An 18,723-nucleotide genomic window follows, 5' to 3' on the forward strand; every position below is an offset into this window, starting at 1 on the left:
GTTGAGTATCTCACACGTTGGCCCATGGCATGGCCTTTGGTCGATCAGTCGGCCTCTTCTATCACCGAGGCCTTCGTCCAGGGGTACGTGTTTGACAAGGGCGCGCCGGAACAATTGTTGACTGACCAGGGGCGGAATTTCTCGTCTAGGTTGCTCAAGGAGGTGTGTGACCTCCTTGGCACCAAGAAAATCCGCACCTCGCCCTACCACCCCCAGTCAGACGGGATGGTAGAGCGCTTGAACCGCACCCTTACGTCCATGCTGTGCCACCAGGTGAACACGTCCCAGTCAGACTGGGACCTGTTCGTCCCGGGGGTCTTGGCGGCATATCGGTTGGCCCCTCATGTCTCCACGGGATTTTCGCCTTTTTGAAGGTCGCGCTTGACCGGCTGCGCGAGGCGCGACAGGCCGCTGCCGAGAATTCCGCAAGCCGGCAGGCGGCTAATGAGTGGCTGCCCAAACACCAGGCAGCTGGCCTCCCGTGGGTAGCGGGTCAGGTCCCCGTTGGCACATCGGCCAAATTGCATCGCCCTTGGCAGGGCCCCGTGGAGGTTGTGGAAGTCCGCCGGCCGCAATGCGTCCGGATTCGGTTCGGTCGCCGGCAGTGGATAGTGCACCCGTCCCGGCTCAAACGTTATGTTCCATCTACCCTGGGGGATCCACCCCCAATTCCGGAACGGCCGGCTGATGATGTATCCGGCGTGCCTGACCGGCCGGGTCTCGTTGACGGAGGTGACGTCCGACCTGTGTGTGTGCCCCCAGGCCCCTCTCGAGTGAGGCCGACAGAGACCCCCCGGTCACCGGAGGCCACGGCGGTGGGCCTGTTGCCCGCTGACGGGCCACCTGCACGGGTGGCGGACACCGCACGGGGGAGCGGGCCAGCAGCGCATACCCGCTCGAGGGGGATGCGGCTCCGGTGACGGCCCTGATGGCCGTTCAGCGGGCCCAGCCCCTGGCGCCCGTTCGGCGCTATCCGGCGGATGAGGCCTTCGGGCTCTATTTGTTTAGTTTTTTTGTTGTTATGGTTGTTGTTGCTGTTCTGCTTGAGGGGCCGTGCTGCCCTAAGGTTGAGTTTTCTAGCAGCCGGTTTTACCTTCAGGCACACGAACTCGTGATTATTCGGTCTTCGGTCCGGTGTGGGGCCCCGCTTGCGGGGTGATTGCAGCCGGGTCGGCTGTTTTTTTTCACGGGGGGGGGGGGGGGTGATGTAGAGGAGTAGAGGAGAGTGGTGGCGTCGTGTGCGCTGTCCGGTGCGGTGACATCATGGGACGTGGGGTCGCACGCGCTGGGCAGTGCACGTGACGTCACGCCTCAGAAGGTATTTAAGGGAGACCCCGTGACGTAAGCGGGGTCACTGGAGGAACGGGGATAGTAGAAGGGGTGAAGAGGGAACCAGGGATAGTGATACGTGTTAATAAACCCTGGCGGAAGCCCCTAACTCACCTCCGTCTCCGAGTACGTCCGTCGGAACTACTCAACACAGGTAAACAAATGCAATTTACACCTTGGAACCTTTCCACCGGATTCACAATGCACATTCAACACATACCAACGAGCCAGATTGAGACAACACACACACATTGTTACATCACAGCATCTCCCCATTCTGGTGAACACTAGGGGTCCCCGCTCGTTTCCACGCTTAACCCTCAGCTAGCGGCGGGAGCTCCACAAATGCATGGCGGGGCCAGTCTCTCTGCAGCACTGTTATTATTGTTGTTGTGCACGCACGGCTCCACTCACCAGCTTGCGCACATCCTCGCTCCACAGCTCCCCACTGTTGGGCTGCTCCGCGTAGAGAGACACACCAAAGAGCTGCGTGAAGAGCTGATTTAGACCCTCCATGCAGGCACCCAATGAGAAGAACGGGCTGTAGAGGCTCGGCTCGATGTTGTACCTGCGCCAGATGTGAACAGCGCCAATGAGAGTACATGTAGAGTCGTCACCGTAGTGTTACCGGCTCAATGGACAACTACTCACCACGCCGCACATATTTATTATTATTATGTGTGACTAGATATGGTGCCCACTGTGTAAATGTATAGTACTGTGTAAGTTGTGTTTGTACACACGCGTGTCGTAACGTGTTTGCAATGTATGCGTGAATCGCCAGGATGGACACCCTTGCAACCGAGACATTCTGTCTTGAGTGACGATCACCCGGGTTACTTATTTGAATAAATAAGGAAACGTACTCAGACATCACATCTCAAAGCAGTTAACTCATCTTATATCTGTAGTGAGTCCAACTGAGTCGCAGACGTTCTTTAGAAGCAACATATTTATTATACAAACACGTAATACACAAAGGGGTAACTGCCCCTCTACCAGATACAGCCTAGGGTGGTGATGACCCAGCTAACTACACTATACGGAGGAGTTACAGCTAAGAAGGGTCGGACCTTCACTCGGGTCCTGGCCACGTGTTGATGCCTTGTAGAGCTTCCAGCTTGTAGACATCGAGCTTCCAGCTTATAGAACGAAGCGACCCCGATCCCTCTCAGGGACCCACCTTATATCCTCCTAGGTCGGGGCTGGCTCCGCCCAGGCCACGCCCGTCTTCTCGACCGTTCTAGCTCCCTCTTGATCCCTCTCTCGAGAGCTCTCCCCAGACACATGATCCCCTAGCCAATAAAGTGCCATGGCCCGGGGCAACCCTGTCCCTGGGCTGACACTCTCCCGCTCCCCCTTGTGGGAGCCCACACTACACGCTATGCGTGGTGCCCGCGCTACCCCAGCGCTCACCAAGCCCCGCTAGGGCTGGTACTACACCCATCTACGTGGTGTACGCGATGACGGTGCATCGCACGCCGTGCTATAGTAAAGCTGGCATCACACAGCAACCCACCCAGTGCTGTCCGCGATGTAGGAACATCACACGCCATGACCCTCCCGGGCTGGCACCATACAGTGACATCCCCGATGTCACTACATCACCCCCCCCCCCCCCCCCCTTCGTAGCATCCGGCCGTCCCGGCTGTCAACTCCCCCTCCAAACGAACAAATTATTGAAAAGCAAAAAAAAAAACAGTGTGCCTCAAATATAACAATAACAGCAATACATTACACTATGCACAAATGTACAAAACCCACAGGGAGAAGGGTGTTTCCCAGCGAACCCATAACAAGACAACAACAACAAAAACGCGTGAACCACGGGATCCCCTCCTCCACCACACCTCCCACCTTCACCGTATAATGACTCTCGTGAGCTCAATGATGGCCAGGATCAGCCAATGACCGTCACGACTCAACGAGCGCGACAAGCAACTGACAGCGTGGGAGCGTGTGTGCAAGGGGATCACGAAAAATGAGTCTTTGAGCGAGTCCGTGATGCCGGGCCCCCAGGGGAGGTGGGCTCGCTCACCCTGGAGGTCCCGGGGGGAATGTGCAATTGTTCCGCCGAACCCGGCTCACACACGAAGAGCAGTAGGCTGGGCCGACGGGTCCTCCGTGCCCGAAACTCGCGGAGCCGCCACGAAAGTCAATCCGCGACTGACCTTGTTGGAAGGTCCCAAAACAATCCCGTTCTCCGTAGCCGCAAAATCGACCGGCTTCCTCAAGCGGAGGGGGACTAACATCTGTGCGCCGGGAGGGATTCTCACCGTTCGGCGCGCGAGTGCCTGCACCGTAGCGTTGGCCGTACACAAACGGGTGGGGGAAGGCAAAAATGGCATACAACGGCCGGAAGGCAATTCCAAACAGCCACGGTCAATGCGGATTTTCAGAGGCATCCTACCAAGAAAATCAGTTCCAAGTAAACATGGAACAGCCAGGGATGTGGAGACAAGAATATGTCCCAACAATTTAACATCAGCGATGCGTACCTCGGTCGTTATCTGACCGATAATACCCAATGAGCCGCCTTTAGTGGCGAAACACGGTGCATCAACAGGGTCTAGAACCCGAGATGATAGTTGCCGATGCACCCGTGTCGACTAGCATCCTTATTTCCACACCCTCGATAAACCCAAGCACGGCAGATGAACCCGCGGCTGCAGCTACCACCCGATGGCCCAGCTCCGACCACTGATCCGGTCGGAGCTGGCGAACCTTACGATCACACGTAGGACTCCCCCATACCGAAGCGAGACCAGGACGCGAACCAAAACGCCTAGATGGGTGAGGTGAGGCCAGGGGTCGAGTGTAGAGTGCGTCGCGGCTCCCCTTAGGCTGTAGGGAAGTGTAGGATGGCGGCGATGCTGGGAGGTGCCGTCATTGTACGCGGCAGCCCAATGACACGTGCTCCGGCAGGCCGCAATTGTAGCAGGTGACACGGCCGCCTCCGGAACGAGACGACAACCTTGGCCGCCGCTGCTTGTCCGTCCGTCGCGCCCCATCATCACGCCGGTCGCCTCCACCCCGAGTCGACGTGCATGCCGAAAGGGGCTCCTCTCCATCAGGTGGCCCCGGCTCCGTGTGGGACATGGCACAAGTCACCAGCACCCTGTCCCGTTGTAGAAGTTGCTGGGCTTGAATGCACTTAACGACCTTGAGAGACGAGACGTCATCATCTTCGGCTGGAAGAATGGTGTGGAGGGATTTCACCAAGGCAAGCAGTCTCGCGAGGACCAACGCGTCGATCCCATCATGGTCCATTATGGGGAAGGCGGCTTTCGCCAGCGCCAAAAGTGCACTATGACTCGGTCTCCCCGTTCCGCCGCCTGGAGAATGTGGTGCGTGTTCGCCGGAGGCTCGTAGATGGACGCCATCTGGTCAAAAGCCTGCGTGAGGGTGGACCTCTCCAGCGGCGGGATGGCGAGGAACGCCGCAAGGGCATCGTCGTCGATGGCGGCAGGCAACGCCCGCAGCGCCTCCGCCTCCGTCCATCCCGTCAAGTCGGCGTTCGTGAGGAACCGTCACCTGAAGGCCACCCAGTCGCCACTGGTAGCCGACGGCGCGTCTTCAATTTTGGCGGGCTGTGCGCTCTGCGCCGGCGACAAAATGGCGGCCAAAAGTGTGGGCTACGCCACCGAGTTTCCCGCCTGCTGCAGAATGGCGACGGAGTCGTCGTCCCTGAGCGGCATCGCCACTCCCTTCTTCACCGGCAAGACCGTGGGACTGATCTCCGTGAGGAGCAAAGCCGCAGCGTGGAGCTCCGCGAGGCGACCGTTCGCCTCTCGGAGGGTCGCCTCTGCCGACGGCGAAGCATCGAGCGCTCGGACAGTGCTCTGCTGGCAGCATCTCCCCCGCATCTTCTGAAGCTTTAGGCGGCACGAGGTCTTCATCCTTGCTGTCCTGACGTCCTGGTACATGGTCTGCGACATTTAGACATAGTCTACTGCTAGCTGTATAGACTAGCGTGTTGGCCACTTCCAACACCATTTGTAGTGAGTCCAACTGAGTCGCAGACGTTGTTCTTTAGAGGCAACACATTTGTTATACCAACACGTCATACACAAAGGGGTAACTGCCCCTCTACCAGATACAGCCTAGGGTGGTAACCACCCAGCTAACTACACTATATGGAGGAGTTACAGCTACGAAAGGTCGGACCCTCAATCGGGTCTCGGCCACGTATTGATGCCTTGTAGAGCTTCCAGCTTGGAGAACGAAGCGACCCCGGTCCCTCTCAGGGACCCACCTGATATCCTCCCGGGTCGGGGCTGGCGTTCTCGCTCCCTCTCGAGAGCTCACCCCGGACATGTAATCACCCCCTAGCCCCCCCACCTGGGGCCCTCTCTCCGGATCACGTGTCTACGGGGTCAACTAGAGTGCCATGGCCCGGCACAACTCTGTCTCTGGGCTGACACTCTCCCGCTCCCCCTTGTGGGAGCCCGCATTACACGCTATACGTGGTGCCCACACTATCCCAGCGCTCACCAAGCCCTGATAGGGCTGGTACTACACACATCTACGGGGTGTACGTGATGACGGTGCATCGCACGCCGTGCTATAGTAAAGCCGGCATCAACCCACCCAGTGCTGTCCGCGACATAGGAACATCGCACGCCACGACCCTCCCGGGCTGACACCATACAGTGACATCCCTGATGTCACTACATATCTTATATATTTATATAGGCCAGTCCCCGACTTACGAACGGGTTCTGTTCCTGAGAACAATTCGTAAGTCAAATGGTTCGTAAGTAGGAACCCAATGAAGCTGATTGTAATTACCAGCGAAACGTCGTACTCAAATTTTTTAATGCTGTTCATTCTCTCTTCAACACACCGGTGGGCTAAAGAAGTGAATTATTTTGTCCTTTGAAAAACGTAACACATTTTTTACTGTTTGGCCGTGACGGGTGGTGGAGGGTTACGACACATTTATAAATAACGCGATCTGACCCAAAAACCTATATTATGAATATTGGTCGCGAACCTACGTGCTAAAAGGAACACAATAATGCACTGTATTTAAATGCACATATGATTAGTGTTATAAAATGTGTTATGGTTCAACAAATATGGGAAGCATTAAACTCATAAGAAGAATACTGTACATTTGCATGTAATACCGTAAATAGTTTCACGGTTCGGTTCGCAAGCGCAAGTTCATGTTCGTAAGTCAGACGGTTAAAAAATATATATCTTATGGAAGCTCATTCGTAAGTGTGCATGTGAACACCAGGACAAAAAGGCCTTGTAGCCCACAGAGGCCTCCTACCCCACCCTACTGTAGGTGATGGGTAAACGCGTGTTTGTGCGGACAATTTCATCAACACTTCTCTAAGCTTTTCAATTTCCGGTCACTGCATTTTGGTTCCAGTATTAACAAAATATAATTCAAAGGTGTAATTAGCTCGCGTGGAAACTCTACCTCTCTGCTCTTAAGACACCGCTGTAGTATGGGTGATCCCACGGCATTAATTCCTAAAAGAAAGGAAAGATTTTGTCAAAAGGATCTCCAAACAACCTCGATTTACATCACACAACTTCACATCTCAACTCAGTTTTTGACGTGTGGACGGAAAGTGTACGACAGCATCCAAGAGAGAATATCGGTGATGAAAACACCGGTGCATGTGAATGGCACAGGGAGGTATTTAAATCACATTCAGTCTTGTTGCAAGAGAGACCTAGTTACAAGTGACAAGTGTGCATTCTGATGTTGTCTACATTTTAAAATGAAAAGGAGTGTGTTCACAAGGTTGCAACTTTTTGTACCACAATCACAAGTCCGTAACCGAGCAGCAGGACTCTTCAAGTATATGTTGTCGATATTGAAAAATACAACGATGTTTTACGTGATCAGATCACTGGGACGCGCAGATCTTATACGAATTGAGAAAAGCCGCCTGACCTCGGGTGTGTCTTACTTTCAAGGACCCCACTCTCCACTTACGCAGTCCAATATCTCTCATCCACCCTGCCCTACAACTCCATCAGCTCTCCCTCTCTCCAGCACGTCCTCCCTTTCTGAACGTGTTGTGCCCCCCCCCCGACACCCACCCAATGGGTTATATGTCCGTCCCTCTCTCCGCAGGCATCTGCCATTCCTTATACTTTCCAATACCAGTGATATCCTTAGCCAGTCAATAAATGTTTGGCTCTTGGTCTTAAGGCTTTGATTTTATCCTCTACTCCACTACCCTGTAAACAAAGGTTGAATGCCAAGATCCCTGACCTAAACTAATGCTGAAAAACCCTTTACAATCCTGAGCAACATGTCTCCAAGGCTTACAGCAGCATAATGGCCTAGAATCCAGCATTCAACCCAGCTACCAGGGTAGAGGAATAGAGAATGAAGGCAATTCTAGCTGTTTTTATTACCGGCAAAACGTCACAGTACTTGAATTGTAAATATTGTCGGTTTACCCTCCAACACACTGGTGTGCTGAACTAGTGACTAATTGGCATGTTTTGCTTATGTCACAAACTTCACTAATTGGCTGTGTCGGGTGGTGGTGGGTTTAAGAACACATTTTATTTACGCGATCTAACCCAAAAAAAAAAGATTTTGGCCCACAACTGTTCAGTGTTTCTCTACTTGAGAATAAGTGTCAGAAATATGTAACAAAACTATAGTCTTGGTTCTTTCGGTAAAGTCACGTAGAAGGGAAATACAATTTTATTGTTTTATATTTATATTATTGTATTACTTCCCTTCTACGTGACTTTACCGAAAGAACCAAGAATATAAATCCCTGCAGTCACGAAAGCTTTAAATCAAAATGTAACAAAACTGTTTATTATAAAGTGGTGTCAGTCCACTGCTGGATGAAGGCCTCCCTGTGCCATGTCGGTCACAGGATTTTTTTTACCGTACTTCACCACGCTGGTCAGTGTGAGTTGATGAAGGCAGGGGAGGGGGGGATTTAACTTGGGCCATCGCCGGGTTCACAGCACTGCTCCAGCCCCTTCGCAGCACGTCCAATGAGCACGAGAGCACACGGATGTGCAAGAGATTATTCATATCTTTGATAAATGGGGGATCGTGTACCCTTCTCACAAACCCCGCCAGGCTCCTATGCGGGCATCGCAACAGAACCAAACGTTTGATTGAGCTCAAGGCTTCACCGGCAGCTCGAGCCGCGATCGTGGTGCATTGTGGCGCGACGCAAGGTGAGACGTGGGTGCCCCGAACAACTTACGCCGCTGCCCGGGTGTAGTTTCGCTTGCGTGCCCCTCATCATTTCGTAATCGTTCCGCGTTCTGAGAGCGAAAGTTGGAGCGACGTCAGGACGTGTAGAGCGATGTTCATGTAACGATGACACTTTATACGTTTAACAGGAATGTCGAACAAAAATTCAAATCCATTTGCAACACAGCATTTTCTGTGATAAAACTGTGCACTGTAAACACTGCCCCACAGATTATAAGGGACAATACGCTCACTATCCCAATGCCTTTGTTATTAATCCTCCATCATCGCCATCGCCGTCGAATTGTAACAATGAAGTTGGAACTCACTTGTCTTGAAGTCGCGTGGACAGCTTCCCCAGAAAGTCGGTCACATTTTCTGAAGGACACAAGGAAATGGCCATTTGTAAGAGAGATACCCTGAGGCAATTGATGTCTGACAACACCGAGCGATGCAATTACAGCAACCAAAACAAGCTGGAGGAAAATCAAAACACGGCCACTCAATCGTAATTGCTCAGAAGTAAAACTGCAATGTTTTCAGTGGAAAAGGGGTGGACTTTCAATGTGATTTGATGTTCAGTTTTGCCGAGAGTAAACGAGTGAAATTAGTTTAATGGATAACAACATAAAGATACAGGGCATGTATTAGAAGTGTTACAATTGACGAGTGTAGCTGTTGTTAGGTTTTTATTTTCCTCTCGGTGAGAAAAGACAAAGTGTTGTCGTCATGTCCGCTCACCTAGTGCGCACAATACAAAAGCGAGAAACCGAGGTTCTTATCAGGTACTCTCAGCATTTTCTCTGGATGGGCTCAATCAGTGACGGAGTGGCCAAAATGGCCGCATGAACATATGCAGCAGAGATTCGGCTCACCAGGAACGCCACCATTAATGAGCTTAGTGCTATTTTTGTCTTGACAACACTGAAGGGATTTGTAAACTTAGTGCAGACACTAGGATTTATTTTGTGCTTATGTATCGCACCATACGTAGAGAACCGTGCTAATCAGAGATGATTATATTAGATGGATGGACAACTGCCCAAAGTTGTGATACATTTGGATCATTGTAAATAAGATTGGGGAGACCTTCATCCAGCAGTGACTAGATCATACCTGATGATGATGAATTGGGACTTGCTATTTGATGTGGTGATCATGATGCTTATTTTTTATATATTTGCTTCGTCTTTCATTAACATTGCATCTCAGTATCGCTGAGGAACTCTATATGTTAAGATATTTTCAGCCAATTTATGTATGTGGGATAAAAATGTAGCACCTGGAAAAAAAACCCATGCATGTATGGGGCAATACTCTCTCCTATACAGAATAGATTATATTAGTCCACACTTTGCTGTACTGCCTTCTCCTGGCCCTCGCTGCTGCTCCCTCCACGGTGCTGGATTACAGGCAGCCACGTGCAGCAGAGCGTATAGCTGATTTAACACAATCTCTAGTACACCCAAACGCACTGTTTGCATTGTGGGTTTTGGCACTGGCTTTTAGGCAGAGACGGTAATCACAAAACGGCGACGAGTTCAATCGCAACCGCTTCTGCCGTGGCCCGCTGCGTATTTACAAAGGGACGAGTCAGCGCTGAGTGGTGGAGGGGGTGGCGGAAGTCACCGGGCGTGCGCGCCATGGTGCCCCGCAGGGCCCGGTGAGCGTAGCTCTCGTATCCCACCAGCCGGGCCATGCGGTGTCGGCATGAGAGCAGCGCGTCCAGCCTCGCCAGCTGCGCCTCGTTGGGATACAAGAAGATCCGGTATGCGGCCTCTCGCACCTGTGGTGGTGACACACGTCACTCCCTCTTAAAGTATTACGAAAAAATTACAATGACCGTCATCACAAAAACACACATTGATGGGAAAAAAAGTCCAAACACAGAGTAAAATGCACTACATTTAGGCTGCAAGGGACCAAAGAAAATGTTTTTTCATGGTCCATGAACCCATAACGGTATTCAGTATTACTGAATACCATTACCAATGGCAAAAAACCCTTTTATAATACCAGGTTTCTCTCACGTTTGGTCGGCCTGAAAATCTAAAGGTTCCCCATGATCTGCGTTAAATTATGGACAAAATCAAACAATACCACTGCCACGTATTCTGCTATATGCTTGTGGTTCTCAAATGTCAGTGATACACCCTGGGTATAGCTTGGGTATGCAATGTCAAGCGAGTAATTTTTTTTACGTTTCATTTACATGTGGGTGCATTTTGAAGAGGCTGCTAAATTATTTCAGATTTACTGTGCTGCTAATAATTTAAGATTTACCAAAAGGTTACACAATCGACAAAAGGTCACGTTCGACTAAAGGCATACCAGGTGATCTGGAGAGTCGGAGTACAAGCCGTTGATGTAAACATAGTTCCCCTGAAGCGAGAAGCACCGATGCAGGTGGGGCGGCAGCGCACGCATGTCCACGCGGTTCGGCGTGTGGGTCCCCGTCAGGAATTCGCTGTTTAAATCCAGGAGGTCGACGTGAAGTCCAACCACCTCTTGGCGCTGCAGGAGAGAGGAATGCAAGACAACGCATTTAGATTCGTTTTAAGCAATGTGTGAAAGAAATCCATCCTATAAAGCCTTTGTGATTAGAATAACATTAAATGCAATCTATAACGTGCACGTATTTTGTGAATTGGATGCAATGTTCGATCAAGAATGCAAAGGCGTGAAGCCAGAGTTCAAAGTCCTTCATATGCCAGCCTGAACAGGTGAGAGCCTTGAGCTTCTGCTTGAATTTCGCTGCGTTTTTGCAGTGCAAGAGAGTTGGTGCCGCTACGGGCACATTGCCGCTCATCCAATAATAGCAATCACAGAAACTACTGCATGAAGGTCTCCCCACACCGTGTTGGTTTATGTAGGGGTTGTGTGTGACTATACTTCACCACTCTGGTCAGCGCAGGCTAGCTGTATTGCAGTTAGATCAGTCATTAAAGGCTCGCCTCTAGCTACGCTAATCATTGTATGTGAGATGCCGACATTCTCTACCCTTTGGGCTATGCTACTCCATGTATATGTAGTGAGTCCAAATGAGTCGTAGACGTTCTTAGAGGCAACACATTTATTATACCAACACGTAATACACAAAGGGGTAACTGCCCCTTTACCAGATACAGCCTAGGGTGGTGACCACCCAACTAACTACATTATACGGCGGAGTTACAGCTACACAGGGTCGGACCCTCACTCGGGTCCCGGCCACGTGTTGATGCCTTGTAGAGCTTCCAGTTTGTAGACGTCGAGCTTCCAGCTTGTAGAACGAAGCGACCCCGGTCCCTCTCAGGGTCCCACCTTATATCCTCCCGGGTCGGGGCTGGCTCCGCCCAGGCCCCGCCCGTCTTCTCGAGCGTTCTAGCTCCCTCTTGATCCCTTTCAAGAGCTCTCCCTGGACACGTGATCACCCCCTAGCCCCCTCACCTGGGGCCCTCTCTGTGAACACTCCGGATCACGTGTCTACGGGGTCAACCAGAGCGCCATGGCCCGGGGCAACCCTGTCCCTGGGCTGACACTCTCCCGCTCCCCCTTGTGGGAGGCCGCACTACACGCTATGCGTGGTGCTCGCGCTATCCAAGCGCTCACCAAGCTCCGCTAGGGCTAGTACTACACCCATCTATAAGGTGTACGCGATGACGGTGCATCGCACGCTGTGCTATAGTAAAGCCGGCATCACACAGCAACCCACCCAGTGCTGTCCGCAACGTAGGAACATTGCACGCCACGACCCTCCCGGGCCGGCAGCATACAGTGACATCCCCGATATCATGGCATATAAAACCATCCGCCAACACTAAAATACTAGACTGAAGCCACTCACCTTTTCTTTATCGAGGTGGATTCCACTGATTTCAAAGTCAAAAAGGAAGAGCTCTGCCACTCTTCTGTAAAAGGAAGGCAGACATAAATTTTATTCCATCTGTGAATGTTAGCCACTCTATGCAAATTACATAAAAGGGGGTAGCTACTTCCTCCACCGTTTAAGGCTCCACCATGAACATAGGGGGTCAGCACTCCCCACCCCCGCACCAAAGTGTTGTTTGGACATAGAGGTTTGCCCTTCTCCGAGACCTCATGGAAATACTCAGCAAACCTGTGGACCTGAGCCCGGGGGGTGACCGATTGGATGGACATTCTTCCCCTTCAAGATGGTGGTGCATTCCTAAAGGTGCGAAGACGAATATCGAAATGATGCAAAACTATTTACAGGGTAGATGGAGGTGAAAGGCTGAGGCCACAAATACGAGAAAGGACGGATGCTGTCAGCGACATAAGTGTGGATTGAGGCCACGCAAATCAACTAGTGGTATTAATAAAATGATGATGTATTTGGGAAACGGAAGATGTAAATCAGGGTATTACTGTAATAGTAAGCTTTTCAGTTGAGATATTCCTGAAACTCAAAAATAATTTTAGTTGACAATCACACAAACTCATTGGTGCTGGCCAAACATTCCAATCCAGGGCCCTGTCTTTGGACTCTGTGCGGCTATCCTGGGTAAATAAGTAACGTGTTAATTCAGCATTATATTCAACATATTTTTTGTGAAATGTTTTTTACTATTTCATATGGAACTTTAACGTAAGAGAAATGACGAGTGTACGACAAGAAATGGAATGAGACAAGGTAAAGGAGATGGGAAAGACATTAAAATCACACCGGTAGTGTTGGGAGAGGTGAGAGCTAAGACATGGGCAGACAAAGATGCCAGAGAGATTGAGGTAGAGGTACAGAAGGAAGAGGAAAGCAGAGATGTGAAAACAGGAGCACCGATGTCTGCATTGCAACAAAGAAAGCTTTGTTATGTATCACTACAGAAGTGAAGGATGACCATTTATGTGTAAACCCCGATGACAAGCTTAATTTTAACCTTGCCTTGTTTCATGATCCAAGGAATTTGTAATATTCTTATCATCCAGAACGTTTCGGAGTGACTTGTAAAGATCCACATTCGTGTTCAGCCTACAAATATCGTGTTAAACAACCGTGAAAAGCAACAGGGTGTTAATATTAATACTTTACAATATTCATATACGAGTGACCGTAAGTCAGTTTATATTAACCTTGTTATATTTTAGGTTTACATACTAAATAAACGTTCACAAGTGTAACTATCAATGACAACATATTGAGTGTAGCCTCATACACAATGCTCTCACCAATATAAGAATAGGTTTTCCCCTTTCTGGCAATAAAACAGGTATTAAGATGTTAAAACACCAAACTGAAACTTTTGCAAGGAATCATGTCTGTATTAACCACAGTATATGCATTGCCTTTGAAACAGTGTTAGACCAGAGGATGCCAAAAGGCGAACAGTACAAAGACAATGCACTATCAGGACATTGAGAGCTCGGGGTGAACAGCTACATCATGGGACCTTCATGGGACCTCCTTTGCCAGTATCAAAATATAATATTCTTCATGTGACTTCCTTTTGCCAGTATCAACATATAAGAATATTTTTATATTTAAAAATATTATATTTTGATACTGGCAAAGGAGGTCCCATGATGCTCTCACCAATGTTTGACACTCGGCATGTATGTTCATGCCAGGCAAGCATGGAAATGGCTGCATGCACAAATGTTAAGGGAGCATTAACACTCTACGAAGCCACATGGCTCAGCACTAGAGTGAACAGCTCGCAATCAGACGGTTGCTAGTTCAAATCATAGCTGAGACTTGACTCGCCCCATCAACCCTTTGGGGTCGATAAAATAACTACTACTTTGTGGGGAAGTCCACAGGAGTTTTCCTATGCCAAGACTTGCCCCTGGCATAAGGAAGAGGAATTTCCACCACTGGCATAGGGCTGTAATCAGAAGATGAAAGCACCAATGCCTCAATGCTCATTTGAGGACATTACATTGGCTTGACTTTTACGTGAATCAACACATGTCATGTCTTAATCCCAAGCATCGTAACGTGGAGAGAACATCGCTCACTTCTCCACCACAGTGCCTATGATCATGCAGGCCTCGTCCGCCGCGTCTCGGTACTCAGCGCTGGGATGAGCGACACGAACAAAATCGGCCTGAAAAAGGATTACACAAGGTGAATGTTTAGTCAATGTTTGCATGGACAGAGGTGGCCCATTGTAACTTTGAGGATGATAAAGTGGAAAGTAACAGTGCTTGTGCAATGGAAAGACTTAAGAAACAGAATGCATTGTGTTGGGTAATTAACACAATCACGTGAAAACCAGCCAGGTGGCTCAGCGGCAGAGCGAGCGACTCGCAACAAGAATGTTGCAAGTTAAAATCCTGGTTAGGGGTTGATTCGGCCCATCATCCTCTCCAGGGTCAATAAATTGGGTAACCACTTTGTTGGGATTAACTCACACCTACCATATGCATGATACATGTCCACCATTGGCTCAGGGCTGTAAAACAGATGAGCGCCGCCTCAATGCTCATTTGAGCGCACATCGACTTGTGAATTCCTCTCACCAGATCAGCGACTTGGCAGAGGCTGTCGGAGAGCTTGTCAAAGATTTGCACAACGCGAGGACCTGGCGGGGCACGGCATGCATCCTCCACCAGTCGCTCGGTGGCCGCCAGTGCTTCCCGCTGGGCAATGCGGAACCCGGAAGGAGAGCTCAGCTCGGGAACCCCAAAGAGACCCTCACACATAGGAACACGCCACACAACGTATCACGTTATGCTTCATCACTAAAAAAAAATGACATTTTATTTTACCAAGTAAGGCCCACTGAGCTATACAGCTCTTTTTCCAGAAGTGACCCGGCCACAAATGATAGCTTAACGAAGTGGCTTATGTTAAAATGTATTGCAGACAAATACGAGACTCACATTTATAACATAACATGGTGAGAGCTGGGTTAGCTTTAACAACACACAGACACAGAGCTTTAGTAATTAACCGCCTCAACTTTGATCACTTAGAACAGGGGTCGGCAACCTACGGCTCCGGAGCCGCATGCGGCTCTTTACGGGCTGCTTCTTGACGATGAGTACGTATGCATTGCGGCTCTTGAAATACTGAATTTTGTACCGAATTGGAAAGAAATGGCGCTTCTTGTTATTTTGGTTGCCGACCCCTGACTTAGAATAATAACGTGACTGTAGTCCTCTACTTACGATGGAGATGCGTTACGACGACCTAGCCTACACCCAGGAGTCGTAAAGAATGATGATAATTGAGCAAAACAGAGAAATTTCACAGTACCGTACTGTATAAACTATATACTATATGTATTTATTAATTACAATACTGTATTGCACAATAAAATGTAAAGTAAAATAACAAGGTAAATTCTTAGCCTACCTATATGAACAGCAATTTAATAGAACGTTTTTTTAGGAAACAATCCTATCTGCTATAAAAAACTTTTAACATGCATTGAACGCTAAGGGGGGGGGGTCACTACTAGTGGGGGGGTCACCGCTAGTGGGGGGGGGGTCACTACTAGTGGGGGGGGGGGTCACCGCTAGGGGGGGGGTCACTACTAGTGGGGGGGGCACCGCTATGGGGGGGGGGTCACTACTAGTGGGGGGGTCACCCCTAGTGGGGGGGGTCACTACTAGTGGGGGGGGAGGTCACCGCTAGGGGGGTTGGTCACCACCAGCACCACGGGATCACGGGGTGAGGGCTTTGGGTACCTGGGTCGCTGCTCCCGGCTTCTCCGCGCTCCGCTGCTGCCGCGCGTTGAACGCGGCGCCCACGGGCGACCACGTGGAGACGGCGCGGGCCGCACGCGGGCCCAGCGCGGCCCTGGGCAGTAGCAACAGCGGCAACATCGCAGCTCCCCGCCCCGCCTGTCCCTTTCTACGCGCCCCTTGCCCTCTCCACCTGCCGAGACTCTTAGGGCTCTCCCCGCCTCCTCGCGTCGCTGTCCCCTCGTCTCCCTTGGCTAACACAGCGGCACCATCGCAGCTCCCTCTTCGCGTCTCTCAACAGACTCTCGGCCGCAGCAGCAGCGTCTTCCCTCGCGAGTCCCAACTATCTTACACGACACAGCTCAAGCTACGCTGACAAAGACCCCACTGTGGGCGGCCTGTGCTGTTAGCGAGCACCTATTAGAGCCGTGCCGACAACGCACTCCGCCTCTAAACCACGACTCCCTTCCCCTCTGTCTCCAGCAGCTCGCACTGTACTCAGGGCGAGTGAGATTATTCAGAGTTCAGGGCAAGTGGGGTAGTTCAGAGTTCAGGGCAAGTGGGGTAGTTCAGAGTTCAGGGCGAGTGGGGTAATTCAGAGTTCAGGGCAAATGGGGTAGTTCAGAGTTCAGGGCAAGTGGGGTAATTCAGAGTTCAGGGCAAGTGGGATAATTCAGAGTTCAGGGCGAGTGGGGTAATTCAGAGTTCAGGGCAAATGGGGTAGTTCAGAGTTCAGGGCAGGTGGGGTAATTCAGAGTTCAGGGCGAGTGGGGTAGTTCAGAGTTCAGGGCAAGTGGGGTAGTTCAGAGTTCAGGGCGAGTGGGGTAGTTCAGAGTTCAGGGCAAGTGGGGTAATTCAGAGTTCAGGGCGAGTGGGGTAGTTCAGAGTTCAGGGCAAGTGGGGTAATTCAGAGTTCAGGGCGAGTGGGGTAGTTCAGAGTTCAGGGCAAGTGGGGTAATTCAGAGTTCAGGGCGAGTGGGGTAGTTCAGAGTTCAGGGCAAGTGGGGTAATTCAGAGTTCAGGGCAAGTGGGGTAGTTCAGAGTTCAGGGCAGGTGGGGTAATTCAGAGTTCAGGGCAAGTGGGGTAGTTCAGAGTTCAGGGCAGGTGGGGTAATTCATAGTTCAGGGCGAGTGGGGTAATTCAGAGTTCAGGGCAGGTGGGGTAGTTCAGAGTTCAGGGCAAGTGGGGTAATTCAGAGTTCAGGGCAAGTGGGGTAGTTCAGAGTTCAGGGCAAGTGGGGTAATTCAGAGTTCAGGGCGAGTGGGGTAGTTCAGAGTTCAGGGCAAGTGGGGTAATTCAGAGTTCAGGGCAAGTGGGGTAATTCAGAGTTCAGGGCAAGTGGGGTAATTCAGAGTTCAGGGCAGGTGGGGTAGTTCAGAGTTCAGGGCAAGTGGGGTAATTCAGAGTTCAGGGCGAGTGGGTTATTCATGGCTCAGGGCAAGTGGGGCAATTCAGAGTTCAGGGCAAGTGGGTTATTCAGAGTTCAGGGCAAGTGGAATTATTCAGAGTTCAGGGCAAGTAGAGTAATTCAGAGTTCAGGGCAGGTGGGGTTATTCATGGTTCAGGGCGAGTGGGGTTATTCATGGTTCAGGGTGAGTAGGGTAATTCATACAAGCGGGAGTAATTCAGAGTTCAGGGGGAGTGGGGTTATTCACGGTTCAGGGAATTTGGGGTTTATTAATTTATGCATGGTTCAGGGCGAGTAGGGGGTATTCAGAGTTCAGGGTGCGAAGTGGCTGTTCAGATAGACTGCAGGGGTCGGGAACCTTTTTGACTGGGAGAGCCATAAAAGCCCAATATTTCTAAATATATTTCATTGAGAGCCATATAGTAATTTTTTACGTATAATAAATTAAATATGTCTTACTTTTAATGCGACTTCTGGTGCTGCATGGTTTTACTGATGGCCTTGTAGTCTGGTTCATACGACTTGGTGAGGTTGAGCTTCGTGCAGGCGTGACCCGTGAAATTTATCTTCAAAACGAATTTCTGTTTACTTTAAAATGACACGGTATTATTAAGCAATATCACAAGTATTTTAAAATCAGTTCCAAACAGATTTTTTTTTTCAACTCAAAAATTGTCTGGGAGCCATATGCCGTCACTCGAAGAGCCATATATGGCTCGCGAGCCATAGGTTCCCGACCGTTGTAGCAACACTCGCCATGAACTATGAATACCACTTGCTTTAGAGCAGGGGTCCTCAAACTACGGCCCGCGGGCCACATGCGGCCCGCTGAGGACATTTATCCGGCCCATGGTCACTAATTGGGCTGCGCTTGTGAGCACTCATTGGGCTGCGGTGGTGGGCACTGATTGGGCTGCGGTGGTGGGAACTCATTGTGCCCACCGCACTGGGATTTGTGAACAAAACTGCAGGTGTAATTCACTTTTTAATGGCACCCGCACCAGTGTGAGCCTGGGGTAAAAGCGGAGTTCCCCCAATCAGACTGCATTGATGGGCAGTGCAGTCTGTACGTCTCTGTGTGGGCAAAGTTATTGCTGGTATATTGTTTTTTGTAGCGCTGTATATATTGGTATTTTACTAATAGCAATTTTGACTCCC

At 50.4% G+C, this 18,723-nt stretch overlaps 1 protein-coding gene across 1 annotated transcript in view; it reads right to left on the bottom strand.

Annotated features, from left to right (window-relative positions):
- MIPEP (mitochondrial intermediate peptidase) overlaps positions 1–16,744 on the bottom strand; it is a 37,788-nt gene extending 21,044 nt beyond the window's left edge. The window contains exons 1-11 of the mRNA XM_061571069.1: positions 16,160–16,744; positions 14,987–15,160; positions 14,483–14,571; positions 13,410–13,496; positions 12,354–12,417; positions 10,859–11,041; positions 10,157–10,313; positions 8,857–8,905; positions 8,538–8,598; positions 6,764–6,816; positions 1,744–1,897 (exon numbers count right to left, since the gene is read on the bottom strand). Coding sequence (XP_061427053.1) covers positions 1,744–1,897; positions 6,764–6,816; positions 8,538–8,598; positions 8,857–8,905; positions 10,157–10,313; positions 10,859–11,041; positions 12,354–12,417; positions 13,410–13,496; positions 14,483–14,571; positions 14,987–15,160; positions 16,160–16,297 — 1,209 coding nt within the window. The 5' untranslated portion in view covers positions 16,298–16,744. The remainder of the gene's footprint in view (positions 1–1,743; positions 1,898–6,763; positions 6,817–8,537; positions 8,599–8,856; positions 8,906–10,156; positions 10,314–10,858; positions 11,042–12,353; positions 12,418–13,409; positions 13,497–14,482; positions 14,572–14,986; positions 15,161–16,159) is intronic.
- Between the last annotated feature and the right edge of the window lie 1,979 nt (positions 16,745–18,723).

This window comes from Lethenteron reissneri, chromosome 47 (genome assembly GCF_015708825.2).
Source record: "Lethenteron reissneri isolate LAM-NWPU_2019-01 chromosome 47, ASM1570882v1, whole genome shotgun sequence".
In the NCBI taxonomy this organism is placed as follows: Eukaryota; Metazoa; Chordata; class Hyperoartia; order Petromyzontiformes; family Petromyzontidae; genus Lethenteron; species Lethenteron reissneri.